General features: G+C 51.2%; 8 protein-coding genes across 8 annotated transcripts; 6 read left to right on the top strand and 2 right to left on the bottom strand.

Moving 5' to 3' along the window:
- Positions 1–962: 962 nt before the first annotated feature.
- Positions 963–7639, top strand: GLT1 (glutamate synthase (NADH); the record flags this gene model as incomplete). The annotated part of the gene is made up of 5 exons (XM_026757778.1): positions 963–1138; positions 1230–1270; positions 1346–4692; positions 4755–7420; positions 7492–7639. 5 exons carry the CDS (start codon positions 963–965, stop codon positions 7637–7639), a joined length of 6378 nt encoding a protein of 2125 aa, XP_026614414.1.
- A 765-nt stretch (positions 7640–8404) lies between these two features.
- On the bottom strand, positions 8405–8992 carry CDV56_104019 (uncharacterized protein; the record flags this gene model as incomplete). Its single annotated transcript, XM_026757638.1, has 1 exon — positions 8405–8992. One exon carries the CDS (start codon positions 8990–8992, stop codon positions 8405–8407), a length of 588 nt encoding a protein of 195 aa, XP_026614413.1.
- A 532-nt stretch (positions 8993–9524) lies between these two features.
- CDV56_103898 (EMI1 family protein) lies at positions 9525–10208 on the bottom strand (the record flags this gene model as incomplete). The annotated part of the gene is made up of 1 exon (XM_026757517.1): positions 9525–10208. The coding sequence occupies one exon, from the start codon at positions 10206–10208 to the stop codon at positions 9525–9527; it is 684 nt and encodes a 227-aa protein (XP_026614412.1).
- Positions 10209–10296: 88 nt separating this feature from the next.
- Positions 10297–13198, top strand: yme2 (putative RNA12 protein; the record flags this gene model as incomplete). Its single annotated transcript, XM_026757218.1, has 4 exons — positions 10297–10313; positions 10441–10781; positions 10845–12587; positions 12642–13198. The coding sequence occupies 4 exons, from the start codon at positions 10297–10299 to the stop codon at positions 13196–13198; spliced, it is 2658 nt and encodes an 885-aa protein (XP_026614411.1).
- An 843-nt stretch (positions 13199–14041) lies between these two features.
- Positions 14042–15499, top strand: CDV56_103351 (cytochrome P450; the record flags this gene model as incomplete). Its single annotated transcript, XM_026756970.1, has 1 exon — positions 14042–15499. One exon carries the CDS (start codon positions 14042–14044, stop codon positions 15497–15499), a length of 1458 nt encoding a protein of 485 aa, XP_026614410.1.
- A 515-nt stretch (positions 15500–16014) lies between these two features.
- Positions 16015–17970, top strand: ilv3C (putative dihydroxy-acid dehydratase; the record flags this gene model as incomplete). The annotated part of the gene is made up of 3 exons (XM_026756691.1): positions 16015–16435; positions 16501–16712; positions 16780–17970. 3 exons carry the CDS (start codon positions 16015–16017, stop codon positions 17968–17970), a joined length of 1824 nt encoding a protein of 607 aa, XP_026614409.1.
- Positions 17971–18314: 344 nt separating this feature from the next.
- CDV56_102672 (WD40 repeat domain-containing protein) lies at positions 18315–21214 on the top strand (the record flags this gene model as incomplete). The annotated part of the gene is made up of 8 exons (XM_026756291.1): positions 18315–18354; positions 18414–18571; positions 18623–18774; positions 18830–19776; positions 19830–19964; positions 20012–20143; positions 20196–20494; positions 20552–21214. The coding sequence occupies 8 exons, from the start codon at positions 18315–18317 to the stop codon at positions 21212–21214; spliced, it is 2526 nt and encodes an 841-aa protein (XP_026614408.1).
- A 430-nt stretch (positions 21215–21644) lies between these two features.
- On the top strand, positions 21645–22749 carry CDV56_102480 (uncharacterized protein; the record flags this gene model as incomplete). The annotated part of the gene is made up of 2 exons (XM_026756099.1): positions 21645–21930; positions 22013–22749. 2 exons carry the CDS (start codon positions 21645–21647, stop codon positions 22747–22749), a joined length of 1023 nt encoding a protein of 340 aa, XP_026614407.1.
- Between the last annotated feature and the right edge of the window lie 250 nt (positions 22750–22999).

Below are 22999 nucleotides of genomic sequence, written 5' to 3'. Positions count from 1 at the left end.
AAGAAACAGCGTCTCACCCGAAGCGGGATTGAACGGGCGCAAAGAAAAAGCAAATGTAGGTACCTTTTTCCGGCGAGAACTACAGTGGACATTAATCTTCGAAGAACAATCCATGACTGCCAGTACTCGGGTTCTTTTGTCCCAGGCAATAGTATTCACAAATCGTACTATTGACTTGGCTCTGTTTGTCCCTGTCGCCTGTCATCCTACTCTAAGGGAATACACTAAAATACTGGACACAATGCCTTACATCCTACCCGTAAAGACTAAGGTAGATACTAAATAGTAAATAGTGATAAACTGCATTTCGCCACGGTGGAAGTCCTCATTGACATATCCCAGTTCCCCAGTAGCAAATTCCACCATTCTTACCGACATTGATTCCTCCTTACCTACTACCTAGAACTTGCCTAGCAGTAGTGTTCTTCCAATTCGTTATACTCAGCAGCAGCCATACGAAATTATATAGGTACCTACTTACCAGAAACTACTCCCAGAGTCCCATCGCCCGTCGGAGTCTTGTGGTGGATTCCCCGGACCTCTCCCTCCCGTACGGTACCAGTGTATCGTTATTCACCACGGAGGTACGACTGGATACCTTACCCTGCAGGCTTGGTCGTCCCGCTCCTCTCTGCCTCTGGCTATTTCTCCCCCCCTCCCCCCTCATTTATTTTCTGATCTCCCTTTTCTTTCCTCCTTCTCTGCTCTCCTCTTACCATCTCTCTCGGAGTTAGACGCTGGGTCAAACACCATCCAAGCCTCCCTACTCTCCCTTAGAACCCGCGTTTTTGACCCCGGATAACCTGTGACGACAGTCTAGACGCATCTTCCTTTTCTATACAGCTACTCGACGGCCGCCCCGCCACGGTCTTCTTGTCTGCGACGTCCCTATTCCCAGACTCCAGTACAGCGACAGCTTCCTAACCCTGTAATTCCATTCTCTGTCGGTCGCCGGCGGAAGAATGGGTCTTAATTTGCAGGAACTCTATGGCCAAAATATAGTTGAAGAGCAGAAACCGAACGAATATTCGGAGTACCAGCCAAAGCGTGGCTATGGCTGGGCTAATACTTTGCCCGAGAGGCAGGGTCTCTATGACCCCGAATATGAGAAGGATGCTTGCGGTGTAGGCTTTGCTGCGTATGTTTCCCAGATTATCCATGGATGTGATTTCCAGGTCAGAGATGGTCCAGAATCAGCATTGACTAACTTGACTTCTGCGGTTATCCAGTCACATCAAGGGCAAAGCAAGTCACAAAATTGTCAGCGATGGTAGGATCACTCCTTGGTAATCGCCAGCGAGCACGGTCGAGTAACAGCTCGCTAACCTCTTTTCTTCATTGACAGCCCGCAATCTGCTTTGCAACATGACGCATCGAGGAGCCGTCGGTTCTGATGCACGAGATGGTGATGGTGCCGGTGTTATGACCAGTATTCCACACAAGTTTTTCATCAAGAACTTCGCCCGAGAAGTCGGCGTTGACCTTCCTCCGCTGGGCCAGTATGCCGTCGGTAATTTGTTTTTCAAGCCCGATCAGGAGTCTCTTCAGGAGTCTACCGCCAAGCTCGAGGAAATCGCAGAATCTCTCGGTCTGCGCGTGCTGGGGTGGCGTGAGGTCCCTCGCGACTCGACCATCTTGGGTCCTGCTGCTCTGTCCAGAGAGCCTATCATCATGCAGCCGTTTGTGGTCTTGAAATCCGCATATGGTGAGGGAAACAAGCCGGAAATCACCGATCCTGAGTCGTTCGACGAGAGGACTTTCGAGCGCCAGCTCTACGTTCTCCGGAAACGTGCCACTCACGTCATTGGTCTCGCCAATTGGTTCTATCTGTGCTCCCTCAGTAACCGAAACATTATCTACAAGGGTCAATTGGCCCCTGTTCAGGTGTACCAGTACTACCATGATCTCGTCAATGTCGATTACGAGGCGCACTTCGCCCTCGTTCACTCCCGATTCTCTACCAACACATTCCCATCTTGGGACCGCGCACAGCCTCTGCGATGGGCCGCCCACAACGGTGAAATCAATACCTTGCGCGGAAACAAGAACTGGATGAGAGCCAGAGAAGGCCTTCTTAAGTCTGACATTTTCGGTGACGAGCTGGATTCTCTGTACCCGATCGTCGAAGACGGTGGCTCTGACTCGGCTGCCTTCGATAATGTCCTAGAGTTGCTGATGATCAACGGTGTTCTTTCTCTGCCCGAGGCTGTCATGATCATGATTCCCGAGGCTTGGCAGGATAACCCGGCCATGGACCCTGCCAAAGCTGCCTTCTATGAGTGGGCTGCTTGTCAGATGGAGCCTTGGGATGGACCTGCCCTTTTCACTTTCTCTGATGGACGTTACTGTGGTGCGAACTTGGACCGCAACGGTCTGCGTCCCTGCCGTTTCTATGTGACCGATGATGACCGTATTATCTGTGCCTCGGAAGTCGGTGCCGTGGAAATTGACCCTGAAAGAGTCGTCCAAAAGGGCCGTCTGCAGCCTGGAAAGATGCTTCTGGTTGATACTGTGGCCGGTCGTATCATCGATGATGCTGAACTGAAGCAAACTGTCGCCCACCGTCAGGACTTTGCCACATGGCTTGACAAGGAACTTTTGAAACTGCCTGACATCAATCAGAAGTTGCTTGAACAGAATGTGGATCTTAGTTACACACTCGACGACACCACTGTTCAAAATGACCCCCGGCTCAAGGCCTTCGGTTATTCCTTCGAGCAGGTCAGTCTGCTTCTCGGTCCCATGGCTGCGGATTCGAAGGAAGCCCTCGGTTCAATGGGTAACGATGCTCCATTGGCCTGCATGGCGCAGCAGCCTCGCCTTCTTTACGAATACTTCCGCCAGCTCTTCGCTCAAGTCACCAACCCTCCCATTGACCCTATTCGGGAGGCTGTTGTCATGTCTCTCGAGTGCTATGTCGGTCCTCAGGGCAACCTTTTGGAGATGGATGCCTCGCAGTGCAACCGTCTGCGCCTTCCCTCCCCCATCTTAAGCATCCCCGAGTTTAATGCTATCAAGAACATCAGCCAGGTCCACAAGGACTGGACGGTGAAGATCATCGACATCACTTTCGAGAAGAATAAGGGTGTCCCTGGTTACCTCGAGGCCCTCGATGCCATCTGCGATGCTACCACCGAGGCAATTCAGAACGGTGACAAGATCATTGTCCTCTCTGACCGCGCAACCTCCGCGGACCGAGTTCCTGTGTCCGCATTGCTCGCTACGGGTCTTGTGCACCATCACATGGTCCGCAACAAGTGGAGATCACTTGCGGCTCTCGTTGTCGAAACTGCTGAGGCTCGTGAAGTCCACCACATGTGTGTCCTGGTTGGTTATGGCGCTGATGCCGTCAACCCCTACCTGGCCATGGAGTGTATTCTCAAGATGAACCGGGAGAAATTGATTCGCAAGCAACTTTCCGATGAGAAGGTCATTGAGAACTACAAGGCTTCTTGCGATGGCGGCATCCTGAAAGTCATGAGTAAGATGGGTATCTCTACCCTGCAATCATACAAGGGTGCTCAAATCTTCGAGGCTCTTGGTATTGATGACAGCGTCATTGACCGATGCTTCGCTGGAACTGCGAGCCGTATCCGTGGATTGACTTTTGAGCTGATCGCTCAGGATGCATATGCCTTCCACGAACGCGGTTACCCATCTCGCTCCATCATTGAAATTCCCGGTCTTCCTGAATCGGGCGAGTACCACTGGCGTGATGGAGGTGAGGCGCACATCAACGATCCCGTCAGCATCGCCAATGTCCAAGATGCTGTCCGCACCAAGAATGACAAGTCTTACGAGGCTTATGCCAAGGCCGCGCATGAGCAGATCAAGAACTGCACTCTGCGTGGTATGCTTGAGTTCGATTTCGAGCAACGGAGCCCCATTCCTATCGACCAGGTTGAGCCTTGGACTGAAATCGTCCGTCGTTTTGTGACAGGTGCCATGTCGTACGGATCTATCTCCATGGAATCTCACTCCACATTGGCCATTGCCATGAACCGTCTTGGTGGTAAATCCAATACCGGTGAAGGTGGTGAAGACCCTGAGCGTAGCAAGCGACTGGAGAATGGTGACACCATGCGGTCTGCCATCAAGCAAATTGCCTCCGGCCGTTTCGGTGTGACTTCCCACTACCTCGCTGATGCCGATGAGCTGCAGATCAAGATGGCCCAGGGCGCTAAGCCTGGAGAAGGTGGTGAGCTGCCCGGCCACAAGGTCGTCGGTCCCATTGCCCACACTCGTTACTCCACTCCCGGTGTCGGTCTTATCTCGCCTCCACCTCACCACGACATTTACTCAATTGAGGATCTGAAGCAGCTTATCTATGATCTCAAGTGCTCCAATCCTCGGTCCCGTGTTTCCGTGAAACTGGTGTCTGAGGTTGGTGTCGGTATCGTAGCCTCCGGTGTCGCCAAGGCCAAGGCTGATCATATTCTGATCTCTGGTCACGATGGTGGTACTGGTGCTTCTCGCTGGACTGGTATCAAGTACGCTGGTCTCCCATGGGAACTGGGTCTCGCCGAGACCCATCAGACCCTGGTCCTCAATGATCTGCGTGGTCGTGTTGTGGTTCAAACTGACGGTCAAATTCGCACCGGTCGTGATATCGCGATCGCCTGTTTGCTGGGTGCCGAAGAATTCGGTTTCGCCACAACTCCCTTGATCGCTCTTGGTTGCATCATGATGCGGGTGAGTCTACCCTCTTGATGCTCCTTATTGTTTGTCTCGCTAACCTTTTTTGCTCTTGTTAGAAATGCCATCTGAATACTTGTCCTGTTGGTATCGCAACCCAGGATCCCGAACTCCGCAAAAAGTTTAAGGGTACACCCGAGCACGTGATCAACTTCTTCTACTACGTGGCTAATGAGATGCGTGCTATCATGGCCAAGCTGGGCATTCGCACGGTCAACGAGATGGTTGGACGTGCTGAGTTGCTCAAGGTCAGGGAGGACATTCGCACTGCTAAGCAGGAGAGAATTGACCTCTCCCTCATTCTGACTCCCGCTCACTCTCTTCGTCCCGGCGTGGCTACTTACAATGTCCGCAAGCAAGATCACCGTCTGCACACCCGCCTTGACAACAAGCTGATTGCGGAGTCCGAGTTGGCTCTGGAGAAGGGATTGCCTTGCAGAATTGAGTGTGATATTGTCAACACTGACCGTGCCCTGGGCGCTACTCTGTCTTACCAGGTCAGTCGCCGCTATGGTGGAGCCGGCCTTCCTCAAGACACTATTCACGCCAACATCAAGGGCTCTGCTGGTCAGTCCTTTGGTGCTTTCCTTGCTCCTGGTATTACTCTCGAACTTGAGGGTGACGCCAACGATTATGTGGGCAAGGGTCTTTCTGGCGGTCGTCTCATTGTCTATCCGCCTCGCGGTGCTGCCTACAAGGCCGAGGAGAACATCATTATCGGCAACACTTGTCTTTACGGTGCTACCCGGGGTACCTGCTACTTCCGTGGTGTCGCCGCTGAACGTTTTGCTGTTCGTAACTCCGGTGCTACTGCTGTCGTTGAAGGTGTTGGTGACCATGGTTGTGAGTACATGACTGGTGGTCGTGTGCTCATTCTTGGCTCGACCGGTCGTAACTTCGCTGCTGGTATGTCCGGTGGTATCGCCTATGTCTTGGACATGAACCAGGATTTCCTCTCCAAGATTAATATGGAGATGGTCGAAGTTTCGGGCCTGGAAGACCCTGCTGAGATCGCCTTTGTTCGCGGTTTGATCGAGGACCACCACCATTACACTGGCTCAGAACTGGCCGCTCGTATCCTTCTGGACTTCACCCGTGCTCTTCCCCACTTTGTCAAGGTGTTGCCTACTGACTACAAGCGCATTCTGGCCGAGGAAGCTGCCAAGGCCGCTGCTGCTAAGAAGGCCGAATTCACTATCCCCCAGCTTCCCAGCACTCCTGCCGAAAAGCCCAAGCCCAAGACGGAAGGAGAGGACAAGAAGGCCGAGATGCTGGACATTGAAGACAGTGTGAGCGACTCGAAGACTGAGAAGAAGAGGTCCGCTTTGATTCTTGACAAGACGAGGGGTTTCATGAAGTACAGCCGGCGCAGCGAGAAATACCGCAACCCGGCTACTCGTACCCGGGACTGGGCCGAGCTGTCGAGCCGTCTCAGTGAGGATGAGCTCAAGTACCAGTCCGCTCGTTGCATGGACTGTGGTGTCCCCTTCTGCCAATCTGACACTGGTTGCCCCATTTCCAACATCATTCCTAAGTGGAACGAGCTTGTTTTCCAGAACCAATGGCAGGATGCTCTCAACCGCCTGCTCATGACCAACAACTTCCCGGAATTTACTGGTCGTGTCTGTCCTGCCCCTTGCGAAGGCGCCTGTGTGTTGGGCATCAACGAAGACCCAGTGGGCATTAAATCTATCGAATGTGCCATCATCGACCGTGGCTTTGAGATGGGCTGGATGGTCCCTCGCCCTCCCAAGACGCGCACCGGCAAGACTGTCGCTGTTATTGGATCCGGGCCCGCCGGTCTCGCCGCTGCAGACCAGCTTAACCGTGCTGGGCACAGCGTCACTGTCTACGAGCGTGCTGACCGTATTGGTGGTCTGCTGATGTACGGTATCCCCAACATGAAGCTTGACAAGAAGATCGTACAACGTCGTGTCGATCTCATGGCTGCCGAGGGCGTCAAGTTCGTCACCAACACTGCCGTTGGCCCTGACAGCGAGGTGTCCTTGAACTCGCTGCGCCAGAGCAATGACGCTGTTATCATCGCCACTGGTGCCACTGTTGCCCGCGATCTGAAGGTCCCTGGCCGTGAGCTGGACGGTGTGCATTTTGCCATGCAGTTCCTGCACCGCAACACCAAGTCTCTTCTCGATTCGGGTCTTTCTGACGGCGAGTACATCTCTGCCAAGGACAAGCACGTTGTTGTCATTGGTGGTGGTGACACCGGTAACGACTGCATTGGTACCTCTGTTCGACATGGTGCCAAGTCTGTTGTTAACTTCGAGTTGCTGCCCCAGCCCCCTCCAGAGCGTGCCCGTGACAACCCGTGGCCCCAGTGGCCCCGTATTTACCGGGTTGACTACGGTCACTCCGAGGTCAAGACCCACATGGGCAAGGATCCTCGCGAGTACTGTGTCATGTCTACTGAATTTGTCGACGACGGTAACGGTCACGTAAGGGGTATCAACACAGTCCGTGTCGAATGGACCAAGAGCGCCTCGGGCGGATGGGATATGAAGACTATTGAGGGTAGCGAACAGTTCTTCCCTGCAGATCTTGTTCTCCTTTCTATGGGTTTCCTTGGTCCTGAAGACCGCCTTCTGGGCGATGAAATTGAGCGCGATGCCCGTAAGAACGTCAAGACGCCTCCAGGTCACTATTCAACCAGTGTTTCCGGCGTCTTTGCTGCTGGTGACTGCCGCCGTGGACAGTCCCTCATTGTTTGGTAAGTCTACAATGCGAAAATTGACTCATGGCTGGGTAAACCAATGGATCGTAACTAACACTGTCATCTAGGGGTATCAACGAAGGCCGTCAATGTGCTCGTGAAGTTGACAGCTTCCTGACGGGCACCAGCTCTCAGCTTCCTGTGACTGGTGGTATCGTACGCCGGCCAGCCATTGACATGGTTCCACAGACAAGCGAGACCACTGTTGTCGCCTAGACGATTGTGACCTTGCAACCTCCGGGGCTGTGACATTATTTCTATGATGATAACGATTCAAGATATCTTCCGTTTGTTGAAAAGTTTGTTGATCGATCCCAAATCTAGTACAGGGTGGTCAATTGTATCTACCATGATAGGCGCATCATGATTACATGGATGTGACAGGGGAGGCTCACTGACTCTTTTCATCTCGCGCTCTTCACTTTCTGATTATTCTTCGGAAAAAAGGCGAGTTTGCTTTTGGTTGCAGCGTCGTTTTACAGGATCTTATGGTGAACATTCAAGGTGTCGCCGGAGCGTTTACGATTCCCGCAAGTTCTACGTCTTATGCTTTATGTACATATCCTTTTCTATCGTCAATCTGAATTTCATTCTATATTTTTTTCTGTGCTGTTTGTGGTGTTTGCAAGAGAACCCTTCCGAAAACAAGGAAATAGAAAAATTTCGGTCTCTGACAAGATGGAGGTTTGATCTCGGATCTGAGTACAACTTTGCAGAAAGAGACAAAAAGAAAACGTACCTCGTCCGTCCGCAGTTTCATTCCGTCGAGGATGTTCTGAATGGCTGATAATGCTGCCGGCCCATTGAGTTGTCCGAGAAAAGAGTTGAAACTCGTCGGGTCGTTTTTGTTACTGAGAGCCTCTATTGGGGATAAGAGCTTACCTTCCCCATCACCAGGTCATCCTGATTCCTGATACAAACCAGACGAGAAGGCTACCTAAATGTCGTGACACTTCGCTATTCGGTCTGCATTGGTCCATTTCAAAGCGATTTTCTAGAGCTGGACCTGGATGGAGAATGAGATCGCGACCTGACGAAGCCGAACGTATCTTTCAAAGATTGTCTCCTTGCCTTTTGGAACAGGTGTCCCTCGTCCTGACACATGACCTCGTCCAGAACCACGTCACCGGAAAAGTACTCCATGGCGTCGTAGTACATGTCCAGACGCTTGGTGGACTCGTCCACCATGGCCCGAAGGTTCCTCTGGACCATCTCCTGATCCGAGGCAGTGGGCGGTTTCAAGCATGACTTGACTGCGACTCCGCACGATGATGGGGGCACGGCGTCAGCACTATCGGGTCTTGCATAGCTCTCAATCTCGGTGACGGGACCCCAGCGGACGGTCTTTTTGGCGGGCGGGGCGTCATTCTCCTGGCTCTGGTCGTGGTTGTCGCTGTGTCCTTGGCCGTGCGACTGCACACGCTCAAGCGGATAACTGTGGTCTCTGTCAGCGTTGTAGCCGTGGCCGCGCGCGAAGGGGTCTGAGAACCGCCGCCGTCTGCGCGAACGACGTGGTGGTGGGGACAACGGTGGTGATTGGGGCCTTGGAGGCGAAGGTGAGCAGTCCATGATGACGATGAAGAGAAACAGGAGACGAGATAGACGAGACCTCATTGTAAAGCTAGGATTGGGGGAATGGGGAAAGCAGGAATTGTTGAGTTGTAGCTTGATTAGTTCGCTGCGCGGTTCCTCTGCTTTTATAATCATAGTTGGTCTGCTGAGCCTCTGATGTCTGGGACAGTGATATGAGACATACGTTGACTTGGAGTCTTGATAATGAGACTCGACGCCGGTTGAACAATGAGAACAAGGAAATCTGTGTAGATCTTCTTTGTCCTTGTCCTAGACACAATGCTTTGTGTGTGTCACCGACGGAGAGCTTGCTTTCTCCGAATCGTCGAGTCATGAAAGAGCAGCTATCCATGTTTGAAACTGTAGCGATGAGTCAAGGATAATAGGACTTGATTCATTCAGTAGTATCCCAGTTGCTAAACATAAGATGTACTCCGTGGTTCACAATGTATAATACAATCATCCCAGAGGGGACAGGTATCCAATCCAGACGGTACGAAAGAGGCACAAGAAGAGAAGACACATGGCTCTATACCACACCAGCCGTGCGACTTGCTTCTTCCTCGGCCTTCATCTCCCTCTCCAGTGCGGCAAAATCCCCCTGGAAAGCATGCTGCACTGGCTCCCTGCGAAGATCCCAGACATCCTCACTGCTCGGCCCTGTCTTGTACTTGACGGCCTTTTTCCGGTAGTGGTCCCGAATCACTTTCTTGCGCTCCTCGTCCGCCATTCCCCGGGCCTTCATGCACAGCCAGAAATTATCCCAGTGTTCGCTGCACGACCGCAGCTCGCCGTAGCGGTATACGTTCACAAACTGGCCTCCAAACGACTGACAGAAAAACGCGTAGTCAAAAGCAGAGCGGCAGGACATGGTATCGGGGTAAAGAGACTCGGGGGTGATCGAAGCTGGAGGTTGCGGAGGGCCCGACGGTGATGGTGATGATGGGGATAGGGAAGATTCCGCGACATTGGGCGACTGCTGCGGTGATTTTGTTCGTGATACGTCCGCCTTTAAGCTCTCCAGTAACTGATTGAACTCTGCATCCGCTTGTTCCTCGCGACTCAAGGGCCGAGACTGCGACGATGGCGTGGTGATGCCTGGGGTCTCTGCTGCGGGTGATGGCTGCGGCGCCGCATTGTTGGACAAAGAAGGCATAGAGGAGGTCGCTTGAGGTTCCTCCTTCGAGGGGGATGATCTCCAAAGCCAGCCCATTACGACGTTATCGTGTGCTGAGGGATTATGGGACGGAGAGATCTCTTTTGTCTTGTGAGTCGAGTTATCAACATCAATACATGAAAATATGAAGATTACCGCTGAGTACACATTTTAATGCAAAAAACGATCATCTTCGGAGGTGTAAATTTCGCAGCTCGTCCCGCAAAACGCGCTGTAACGGTAATTTCGAGCAACTCGTTGACATTTGTGTAATAAATGTTGTTACCAGCTGTATTGGCGTTACACGTGCAACCATCATCGACGTCATAAGAAGGGACCAAGCTTCCCCTCATAGAGATGTACCCTTGTATGTACATCATTCCACCCTGAACATCTTCTGCAACACTCTTCTCCAATCTTCGAAGAAGTATGTCATCGTCGCTACTATGATACGAACTCGAATCCCGGGTTTGGTACCGCGAATCTGCCAGACCCCTCTACCCTGCAAACCTCCTCCTACACAACTGACTCGAGTCCGCTATGCAAGATTGAGTACTTCACCTGCAGTGTCATGGCTCGAGACAGGACACATTGATCTGAAAGAAGATGAGGGACTCCTTTTTGTAAATAGTGAGGATCTTGCCTATCTTCCATGTCTCATCGCTACGCTTAACTCATTATTTTAAAAAATAGATATCTTTCCGTCAAAACTACAATGGCTGCTGCTGGGTCCGCTCAGTGGTATGCGGTCCTACGAGGAGACCGTGAAGCGCATCAACAGACCGCATTGGGCGGCATCGGATACTTTTCAGATCATCCAACGAGTGGTTCCAGAGAACCTCAATATCGAAGTTAAACAGGTCGTTCCGCGGTTCAGGGAAGGCGGCGCGTTTGTCAAGTACACCCGTCGAAGCAATGTCGACGACGCCGACATTGAAGCCTCTATCAAAGAGAATCTGAGAGAGCATCCCATTAGGCCTTGGTTCAATCCCTTTCAAGAAGTCAAAGTATCTCGGGTCATTGGAAGGCCTTGGATAGAAGATCTCTATCGCATTCCAAGCCCGCGCCTTAAGGTTGCGTTCCACCCTGTCTCTCCCGAAGCATCAGCGGCAGACCTGAGTACGGAGACTCTATATACTCTATTTCGTCCCTACGGGAAGATCAGAGACATAGATAAACAACCGTCAGACTCAAAGGTCACGCCCAGATACGCCTTTGTGGAATTTTCTCGGCCCATGTACGCTGGCATGGCGAAGAACTGTATGCACGGGTTCACTGTCCCAGAACAAGAGGGTGGCGGCAAATCTGGTACTCGGCTCAAGATCAAGTACGAACGGAAGATCAAGCTGTCCATGATCAAGGACTGGCTTTTGAGTCATCCCAGGATCGTGATTCCTGTGCTCGCCGCCCTCTTGGCCGCCATCACCGTCACCATCTTCGATCCAATGCGGACATTTTTCATCAAACTGAAAGTAAAGTCGACACTTCAGAAAGAAGAGGATGGTGCGATGCAATGGATCCGCAACCAGGTCAACAAAGCAAACATCATCTATTTTGGTCGCAAAGGGGCGGATCCTCGCGGGCTCACGGCCATATGGGAGGACCGTCAGGACGACATTACTCGACTGCAATCCTGGCTGATGGAGAACGTGGAAACTTTCATCGTTGTTCATGGACCCCGTGGCTCGGGCAAGCGGGAGCTTGTATTGGACCGGGCTCTGGTCAATTACAAATATAAGATAGTCATCGACTGTAAACAAATCCAAGACGCACGGGGTGACACTGCGAAAATTGCCAGGGCAGCCAGTCAGGTAGGCTACCGGCCGGTTTTCTCATGGATGAACAGCATCAGCAGCTTTATCGATCTCGCGGCACAGGGGATGATTGGAACCAAGGCAGGGTTCTCGGAGACGCTGGACGCCCAGCTGAGCAACATCTGGCAAAACACGGCTACCGCTCTGAAGAAAGTGACCTTGGAGCACAGAAAGAAAAATGACAAGGACTCGCATTTGACCGATGAAGAGTATCTTGAGGCTCATCCCGAGCTTCGCCCAGTGGTGATAATCGACAACTACCTGCACAATGCTTCCGAGAACAGCGTCGTGTACGACAAGATCACCGAGTGGGCCGCTAGCCTGACGGCCGGAAACATTGCTCACGTCATATTTCTGACGACCGATGTCTCGTACGCCAAACCTTTGAGCAAAGCTTTGCCCAATTCGGTTTTCCGCACAATTACCCTGGGTGACTGTTCTCTGGAGGTCGGCAGGAAGTTTGTTCTGAATCACTTGGCATATGAGACAAAGGATGGGAACACTCAACCACGACGGGCTGAAGAGCTGGAGGACCTAGACGCCTGCATTCAGATTTTGGGAGGCAGGGTGACAGATCTTGAATTCATGGCACACCGTATTGAGGCAGGAGAGACACCGCGAGGTACGTCAAGAGTACCGGCCATGCTCTATGATCGATTACTAACATAAGCTCAAGGCGCTGTCAACCGCATTATTGAACAGTCGGCATCTGAAATTCTCAAGATGTTCCTTTTGACCCCGGAGACTATCGAGCAGTCGTGGACCCACGAACAGGCTTGGTATCTGATCAAAAGGCTCGCAGAGTCCAAAGACGGTGCTTTGTCATACAATGAAGTTGTTCTCTCCGATCTCTTCAAAGAGAATGGCGAGATCACCCTTCGCGCTCTCGAGCACGCCGAACTCATTTCAATCGCCTCCATCAACGGCTGCCCCCAGACAATCCGACCTGGAAAGCCCGTTCTTCGCGCAGCCTTCAAGCAGGTCACTGAGAACAAAGCCTTGAGCAGTCGCATGGACCTTGCAATCATATCACAGATGATCAACAAAGAGAATAAGAGCATTGGGAAATACGAGGAAGAACTCAGCCTGCTAGGGTCTCTGCCTAAGCAGCCGCGGGAACTCACAGCCAGGATCCAATGGTTGCTCAACAAAGTGTACAGTTCGCAAAACAAGATTGCGAAATATGAGAAAGAAAGCGCATTTCTGCAGAAGATTCTTCGAAGCGAGCATTGATTTTGATGATGTATGAGTCGTGTCCACGGGTATGTCCTATGATGTAATGATGTATACGGAGTATATACTATATCAATGGAGTCAGATTCAGATTCTAAATCCGCTCGAGCGTAGCTGGTTGAAACATAGTGAAGCATCTCATGATAGCACTTTGAGTGTTTGACCCTAACAAAGGAGGAAGCTACCTAACTACAAATAAACTGCTGAGTAAGCGGCCAGTGTAAAATTACGGTTCCCATGCTTACACAATCTTGTGGATGGCAAGAATCGGGATATCTGCTTTCTTGTGTCTTTGGTAGATTAATTATTGAAATGTTTCTTGCCATCTTGAAATTGTATTGTTCTTTTTATTAAGTAACTCTGCTTCCAACATAGAAACAGTGGTTTTTTTGCCTACTTGACCATTTCTGTTGGTTTGTCTTCATATGTCTGTTACACCTCTCTTAGTCTTTCAGCATTCCCTCCATTGCCAGTTTCCCCTTTACAGCTTCTGTTCGGTTTCATCGGATGGGGATCATGGGAAAACATAGGTTAACCCCAAGTAGCTTGCTACAGTTGTCTATGGACGATGGCCGAGAGTTGATATGGCCGACCTTGCTGGCTCTTCTGCTCTTCTCATGTCTCGCTACCCGCGTCATTACTGGCCTCAAAAGCTGGCCTAGTAAGAAAACAGATGCAGGACTCCCAAGATCAGTAAGGGTGGTCCCCTACTGGCTTCCATGGTTGGGACATAGCATTCCCTTTGGCTGGGATCATATCAAATTTGTTCGAAGGACAAGGTTCGTGCTTATGTTGCTATCACTTGCAGAGAGTGGAGTGGCTGATTGGAAAGACAGAAATTACATGAACGAGGCTGTATTTGGCATTATTTTGGGTGGCTCAAAGCACGATGTCGTAGTGTCACCGTCGCTCACTAGGGCCATCCTGGCCTCCCGAGGCACATCTTCTACTTCTTTGATCAATTATGCTTTGGAAAAGGTCGGGGGTGATCAAGGCGCGATTCGTAACCTCAGCGCCACTGACCACCATGTGATCCATCATAATATTCCCAATCTTTTCATGCGAGAACCATTTCTCACAGAGGCTTCCAAGGTCGCCAAGTACATCGCTGAACGCGAGACTCCTAATCTAGTGACATTCTGTCGAAGCGTGGTTGACCAGGCGCCGTGGGAGCGCAGGAGCGAAGCTGAAGTTATCGACGGGCAAGAGAAGCCTATGTCTGAAGTGGATCTTTTTGCTCTGGTCAGAAACTTCGTGGGACACATCGTCACCTCCGTGTTCATGGGACAAGCTCTTCTCGAAGCCTTTCCTGATCTACTTGATGATATGTGGGCGTTTGATAACAGATTCCCCGCGCTGTCGCTTGGTGCTCCCCGCTGGTTACCATTGCCAGGTCTGTCGGCCGCATATGCAGCGCGTGATCGCATTTTGGGTGCTCTTGCAGCCTACCACCAGGCTTTCATCTCTTGGGACGAAGGAATTGACCCTGGAGTCAAGTTCCGCGATCTTGACGATGTATCAGAGCCGATGAAGCAACGGATCCGGAAGTTCAAAGAACTTGGACTATCGCCACGGTCCAGCGCCCCAGGTCATTTGTCTCTGTTCTGGGCAATGAACGCCAACTCACCCAATGCTGTTTTCTGGCACATTCTTCGCATCTACTCTGACCCTGCTCTCCTGGAGGAAATCCGAAAGGAGATTGCTCCTTTTGCGAAGGTCCATAGGCCCAGTCGCGAGGAGACAGGGCTCCCGTTCCAAGAACCCCCCAAGGTCTCCCTTGATCCGGATGGGTTATTTAAATCTTGTCTACTACTCAAAGCCAGCTTCTATGAGACCATGCGGTTAGATTCAGCTGGTCTTTCCTTTCGTGAAGTCACTTCTGACTTGACCGTTACTGAGTCCCCTGAAGATGCTGCAGCTGCCAGCTTGGCGGAACCACGCACTTACCGAATTAAAAAGGGGGGAAACATTGTCATGGCTCACGGGGTGGTCCAGAAAGACCCGCAATTCTTCTCTAACCCTGAGCAGTTCGATCCGCTACGGTTCGTTGTCACAGACCCCGAGACAGGCGCAAGAAAAGCGGACATGCACACCATTTATCCGTTCGGGGACGGCGTTTCTGGTTGCAAGGGCCGTGCTTTCGCTGAGAGGAAGATTCTACTCCTCTCTGCTGCAATCATCTCAATGTGGGACATCGAACCGGCAAATGGCAAAGATTTCACAATTCCAGGACATAGGCCTTCCAGCGGAGCATTTTTGCCTAAGAATGACATTAGAGCACGCTTGAGAATGCGCGTATAAACATTGGAAAGACTGCAACGCCTTCCTTGCAACATAAACTGGATAGCGGTGACGCGCTATTCTCTTTTGACGTCCCAGATTACGAGTCATGTCATGATCTGGAAAATATTTTCTTTTCTTTGGATGTAAATATAGCTCTTGTCCCCAGATTCGAAAAGCCTCTCCATAGATTCCACTTTGACTGATCATTGACGTTCTATAACCTCGGGTTGGATCAATCTGGTTCCTTTCATGATAGCCATTTACCTTACCATTAAACCCGTCTTCTTCGTGAAGGGGTTTATCCTAAGCACCCAGGAAGATCGACGTACTCCGTGTGTGAGAGGCATTCTATCACTATACAGGAGATGCGGAGAAATATCCGGATCACGGAGTTGTGCCGACATTGACGCTATCAGGATATTTGATCGCCTCATCAGCGAGGACATGGAAGACTCATGTTCTGCATTTTTGAAATCAAAAAGGCCTGCAGATACATAGTTTGAACCGATTATTGCGGTTTTCAGTCAACAACCATGCAGGACGATAAGGCCGAATATTCCCTGAGCGGAGACTATGATCTATCAGCACCCATATCCTCTGACTTTGGTCTGCGTCAAGGTCTGACATCTTACGGAGATGCGCACTTTTCTCTATTCCTCAGAAAAGTCTTTATAAAGGCATTGGGATACTCGGAGGATGCTCTGTCCCGTCCTATCATTGGCATCATCAACACCTTTTCGGGGTTCAACCCCTGCCATGCGAATGTACCCCAGCTGATCGAGGCTGCTAAGCGCGGTATTCAGCTCAATGGGGGCCTGGCGATAGAGTTTCCTACTATCAGTATACATGAGTCATTCTCTCATCCGACCAGCATGTTCCTGCGCAATCTGATGAGCATGGATACGGAGGAAATGATTCGAGCCCAACCGCTTGATGCGTGCATCATGATTGGAGGTCCGTTTACAATTCTAGATAAGCCAGCACTCCAAACATAGGACGGTCAAGGCTGACTGAGCTAGGTTGTGACAAAACCGTTCCCGCACAACTCATGGGTGGTATCTCGGCAAACAAGCCAGTCTTGCCGCTTGTAACGGGGCCGATGATGCCGGGAAGCCATCGCGGGCAGAGAATAGGTGCCTGTACTGACTGCCGCAACAACTGGGCGGCTTTTCGTGCAGGAGACATTGACATCGAAGAGATCTCGGCTATCAATGACGAGCTGGCACCGACGGTTTGTCCCTACGGCTACAGCAATTCTCAGTTGGTGGTAGTGCTTCGTACTGACTCAGGCCCTCTAGATCGGGACCTGTGGTGTGATGGGCACTGCCAGTACGATGGCTTGCATTACCGCTGCTCTTGGGTTGATGCCCCTGCGAGGTGCTTCTGCGCCCGCAGTATCGTCTGCCAGGGTCAGAATCGCAGAAGAGACGGGGGCTCATGCTGTGGCAGCGGCACTTGCTAAGAGAAGACCGCAAGAAATCCTTTCGAAAGAGTCATTTTTGAATGCTATCATAGTTCTTCAAGCGATCGGGGGATCGACAAATGCTGTCGTTCATTTGATGGCTATTGTTAATCGGCATCCCAAGCTCCAGGGAGTTATAACGTTGGATACTTTCGCAGAGATTGGGCAAAGCACTCCTTTGCTGATTGATCTGAAGCCCAGCGGTGACAACTATATGAACGATTTCCATAATGCTGGGGGTATGCTGGCACTACTGCATACTCTTCGTCCTCTTCTACATCTCTCGGCCATGACGATGTCTGGCCAGACCTTGGGCGAGGTTTTGGACGCTTCTCCCTTTCGCACATTCCCACTTTCGCAGCAAGTTATTAGGCCACTGTCGAATCCGCTCTACCCTTCGTCTTCTCTCATTGTCCTCAGAGGCAATATCGCACCGGATGCCGCTATCTTAAAAGCGTCCGCCTCCAAAGATCGCAGACTTCTTTCGCATACAGGACCAGCTGTCGTGTTTGAAAACCCAGAAGATCTGGCTAGAAGGATTGATGATCCAGATCTAGATGTAACCAAAGACTCCGTGCTTGTGTTAAAGGGGATAGGTCCCATTGGCAATCCCGGCATGCCTGAAGCCGGTCTGATTCCTATACCACGCAAGCTCGCTTCCGTGGGCGTCAAGGATATGCTGCGTCTCTCGGACGGAAGGATGTCAGGAACAGCGGGCGGCACTATTGTCCTCCATATTTCGCCAGAATCAGCGCTGCCCGAGTCACCATTCGGGGTGGCGCAGACTGGTGACCTGATCACTTGCGACGCCGATAACGGGAAGCTGAACCTGGAAATCTCCGATGAAGAACTGAAAGCACGTATTGAGGCGAGAAAGAAAGAAGGCTCAGATGCAGTTAAAGGTGGGTTGGACAGAACACGCAGAAGAGGCTATCGGGGCTTGTACGAACGGTCAGTCAATCAGGCTCAGGATGGAGCCGATTTTGACTTCCTCACAGCCGTTGGCCCGTTAGATGCTGGTAGATGAATAACTAGCCTATTCATACGTCTGAAATATTGCAATTGGCATACTGGACGTGATATACTTGTAAAGGATCAGATTTTGGTGCATGATCATTTGATCCTGCCCTGGCCCCGTGCCCTAAGCCCTGCGTTTCCTGATTAGGTTAAAAGTCATTGCGCCGCGTCGACGCGTCCCCGCGCAAGAAACGCGTTGACCCATGATGCTCCGCATTGCGCTGTCGGAGGAAGCTCTACTGACTCAGTAATGAAATTGACCCAGCGTCGAGCTGGATTCAAATGTATAGCGCAGTGTTTATGATTGTGCTTCCAGGGCTCATCTCTACCGGCATATACTGATCGGTATCTACCATGGCGACAGAAGCGCTCCGCCCAAGAGGCAGACCGGCCCGTAAGTGAAGCCACTGAAATAATATTGGGAGTTCGCTAACAGTATTTTTATTCCTTTAGATACCCCCGGAACAACTGTGTTGACGTACACACCGGACGGTCGTCGGATTGTCACTGGCGGTTCCAACTCGGCGATCCGAGTCTACACCGTCGGCGAAGACGGCGAACCGAAGACGATCGACGAAGGCGTTGATGGCAACTTGGGCGTTGGTGCTACAGTATGTCGAACATCTGTTCGAGAAGCTGCTATAGACTAATGTGCTTCGTAGAATGAGTCGTTTATCATGGGAGCGGAAGATGGCACCGTCTGGAAGTATGGGATAGAATCAGGGAAGATGGAACAGCTGCTTGTACGGTGCGCGCTGCCCGTCCGAGATCTAGCTGTTTCAAAGGACGGAGAGTGGGTGGCAGTTGCAAGCGAGTCAGTCTAATTTCACACGAATTCGCTCTTCGTGAGAAAAGCTGACAGCATCCAGTGAGCTCACGGTCAAGATCGTCAACATCGAAGACATGACGAAAGTCAAGTATCTCCGAGAGCAAGCCAAAGGCACAAAGCACGTTTCCTTCGACCCAAACGGACGATACATAGCCGTCTCGTGCACGGACGGTCTTCTCTACATGTATTCGATTTTCTCGGAGGAACCAGAATTAGTACGGAAATTAGACGGCATCATCCGACGACTTGAACCGGAAGACGAAGCCACGGCAAAGATCGCCTGGCACCCTGATGGAACAGCATTCGCAGCTGCAGAAGCGACTAGAGACATCACAATCTATTCCGTATCTGAATGGAAGAAGGAAAAGGTCTTCTCGGGTGGTCACAACGGAGATATTACCTCGATCAGCTGGTCACCGAACGGGGCTCTTCTTGCGACAGCTGGTGCCGACGGCAAGATTTTGATCTGGGAAACCAAAACACAGCAAGTGCTGCATCGTTACGACTTCGCCAACGTTATCAATCTTGCTTGGCACCCTACCAATAATTCGCTCTCGTTTACCACGTCAGATGGTGAGCTTTTCATCTACGATGGGTTTGTGCCAAAAGAACATCAGCATCATATCCAAAAGTCTCTTCAGGCAGCCCCTATCTTCCCTGGCGTGTTGGCGGACGTGTCTGGAAATGCAGGTCGATCATTGACAAACAGAGCGAAAGAGTCAATAGAGCGGCCAGGAAGAGGAGGAACTCCCGATTCTCTCGATGATCTCCTTGGTTCTGACCAGGGCATGGAGGACTTTGTCGAAGATGATGATGGGGCTGGTTATGCGGAGGGCGTCAATCTCTATGGCAAGCGAACGAATGGACATCTCGACGACATTGATGGTCCCGCCGAGAAACGATTGTTGACCAGCTATACAAAGCCCAAGGCCCACCTTCCTCTTCAGCCAGGGAGCACACCTTGGAGAGGTAATCGACGGTATCTCTGTATGTCTTGACTTCGAGCGTCAAACGGAGTAGCAATGTGCTGACTGAGCTAGGTTTGAACCTGACCGGCTGTGTGTGGACAGTTGATCAGGAGACTCATAATACGGTGACTGTGGAATTTTATGACCGAGAACTACACCGTGACTTTCACTTCACTGACCCCTACCTCTATGACCGCGCATGTCTCAGTATGGAAGACCATCCAGTTGTATGGACGCATGCTAATTCTTTCTAGACGAGAATGGGACTTTATTTTCCAATAACCCAACCGATGGCAGTCCCTCTACTATATTCTATCGCCCTCATGAGACCTGGACAACGCGTGCGGACTGGCGGACACAGTTACCTCAAGGAGAGTTGATCAGAGGTAGGCACTGTGAGCCCGACTCATTCGAGACTGGCAGCTGACGGAGATATAGCGCTGGCGCTAAGTGATTCATATATTGTTGCTGTGACGACCAAGGACTACGTTCGTGTGTATACTCTGTTCGGGACGCCTTATAAGGTGTATAGACAGAAAAGCCCGGCTGTGACGTGCGCTGCTTGGCGCGATTATGTGATGACGATTGGCAACGGACCCTTGGGAAGCGATGGCCTCACAGCGACTCTCAGGTACTCCATTGAGAATGTCAAGAGGGATGAAGTATGTCAAAATGAGGATGTGGTTGCTCTTCCCGAGGGCTCAGAATTACGCAGCGTCTTCTTTTCCGATGCAGGGGTGAGTCATCTGCCCAGATTAATGCCAGTATTCGTGGCATACTTACAGTATTTCCAGGATCCTTGCATCTACGATTCCGAAGGCGTCCTCCTCATCTTGCAGCACTGGCGTACTAATGGCCAGGCTCGCTGGGTTCCATTACTTGATACAAAACAGCTTGAGCGATTGGCAAGCGGGCGAAAAGAGGAGACTTACTGGCCTGTGGCAGTCGCGCAAGAGAAATTCCACTGCATCATTCTCAAAGGAGGGGATAGATATCCGTACTTCCCACGTCCACTGCTCAGTGAGTTCGACTTCCGGATTCCCATTTCCGACAAGCCTCAGAAAGGATTCAACGAGGACGAGGGTGATGAATCGCGCAACGACGCTTCGGCGCGGTTTGAGGAGTCTTTTGTCCGTGGCAGCGTTCTCCTCTCCCTGTTCCAGGATCTCCTGTCCTCAACCAACGCGACGCCCAGCCAACGGGCCGAGCTGGCCAGGAAAGAGATCGAATTGGATAAGGTCCTACTGCAGATGCTGGCAATTGAGTGCAGAGAAGGCGAGGAGCGTGGCATGAAGGCCTTGGAGTTAGTTCGGATGATGAAGGATCGCAATGGAAAGATGGTCGAAGCCGCGGCCAAGGTGGCTGAACGATATGGGCGAGGCGTGCTGGAAGACAAGATTCGGGATCTGGCCGAGCGGCGATACTTGGGGACAGGCGATGATGATGAGCTGGCTTGATTCTGATGGGATTCTGATTCATGTATATGATAATGATCTTTTGGAGTTTGGGTCTCGGCATTTTCATGGGTAGCTATATCGATATAATTCGACTTTTACGTACAGTCTTGATATGATACCGATCCCTATCTAACTATGCATATCACTACATGCACTTAACTTAATTGTGTATACGTTCGTCCGAAAGTTGTCGATGCTTCTGCTTAGCTTCGGCGAATCTCCCGACGTCATCGGCGAAACCAAACGGAAACTTCGACTTCACGCCTTGGTTTCTGAGCCTACTCAACTTCAACTCATTGCCATCACACCAACAAAAAACTCTGACACATGGCTTGACAGGCGCTTCTATCTTGTCGTCTAGTACGGCTTTCACTTTGATTATACTCCTATGCATTCTCCTTGAGGTATTGTTCTCGCTTCCGACGTCGTGATGCCCAAGTTGCTTTCTGCTCCGTCTCCTCCTCAGCCTATCCGATGTCTCCTACAAGCTCCACGGAAATCGGTCTCTCGATCTAGTCCTCGTCAGCACTTTGTGTCCTCTCCAGTACGGTCTTTAGCGCAGCCACGGCACGGGATTCTCAATGATTCTCGGCTGACGCCCGTATCGCCCACGCTCTTCTCACAAACGGATCATGAATCGTCCATAGATGGGCTGAATGGGGGCCCGCAAAATGACCATAAGCCACCAGATGAACGGATTCTGAAACTCGGAAAAAGTACGTGTGATTGTCTCTGGGTGAAGAAATGGGATGTCGATGACAGGATTGAATCATGCTGACTGGTGCACTTCGTCCGCAGCCCTACGCACTCTCTCTCCCCGACTACCTACTCTACTTATCAACCCTTTACCCCCGAACATTCTTTCACCGAACATCACACTTCACTTATTTCCCTCGACGCATCCGCACCTTCCCACGGTGAAAGGTCGGACATTATACCGAGCCGCGCTCTGGACTGTCCCTGTGGCGTGGAGCAGCTTACCTCTAGTCGGCAACGTGAAATTGCAGATTCTCAGCGAGCGGATCATTCGTGCAGGCACGGTCTTAGATCCGGATGGATGCAGCGAGAGCGAAAGCGGGGATGAGCGGCTAGTCGTCCGATGGAGAACAGAACGCAGGAACGAGGGGCATAAAGATGGCTCTGTCGCTGCTGCGAGCGGAGCCAGCAAGGACTTGTCGTCGCCTTCGTCAGGGAATCTCAGCCATACTTCTGCGAAAAATGGCGTCAATAAGGGTCTCAGCGTGCTTCTGGGTGGGGATGCCCCCATTTTCAAATTGTCGAATGAAGAGCAGTTTACTGGGCTATTTATCTTCTCCTTTGATGAAGAAGGTCGCATTTCTTCGCATACAATCGAGCACGCTGACGATGCGCACGGATGGGACCGGACTGCCAAGTTTGTCACTTTGACTGACTGGCTTATCGGGAAGGCGAGAGGTTCTCTAGACCCTCCAGTGCCTGGGCTGGCGATTCAGGGCTGTCAGACCTTTAGTTTTCCCTCGTCTCAGGCGCATCGTGGCTCTGGCCAGTCGCCATAGCTCAGACTTGCAGGTTCCAAAAGGTGCAGTTGATGATGGGTGTGTAAGCCCTCGCAACTTTTTAGTATTGTTCTACTAGCACAGCTGGCTATGTTTAGCGCATGTGTGCCACTCTCACTCAATGCTCTATGGTGTTGATCGTGTTTTCTTCTGCTGTCCTAAATTCGCACCATCTCCTCTTCTTGGCATGTACTTATACTTACGTGTATTATACCCAGCAACGAATTTATAGAGTGTATGATGAGTTTTT

Source organism: Aspergillus thermomutatus (genome assembly GCF_002237265.1).
Source record: "Aspergillus thermomutatus strain HMR AF 39 chromosome Unknown NODE_95, whole genome shotgun sequence".
Classification (NCBI taxonomy): domain Eukaryota; kingdom Fungi; phylum Ascomycota; class Eurotiomycetes; order Eurotiales; family Aspergillaceae; genus Aspergillus; species Aspergillus thermomutatus.
This window is presented reverse-complemented; position numbering and strand designations above follow the sequence as displayed.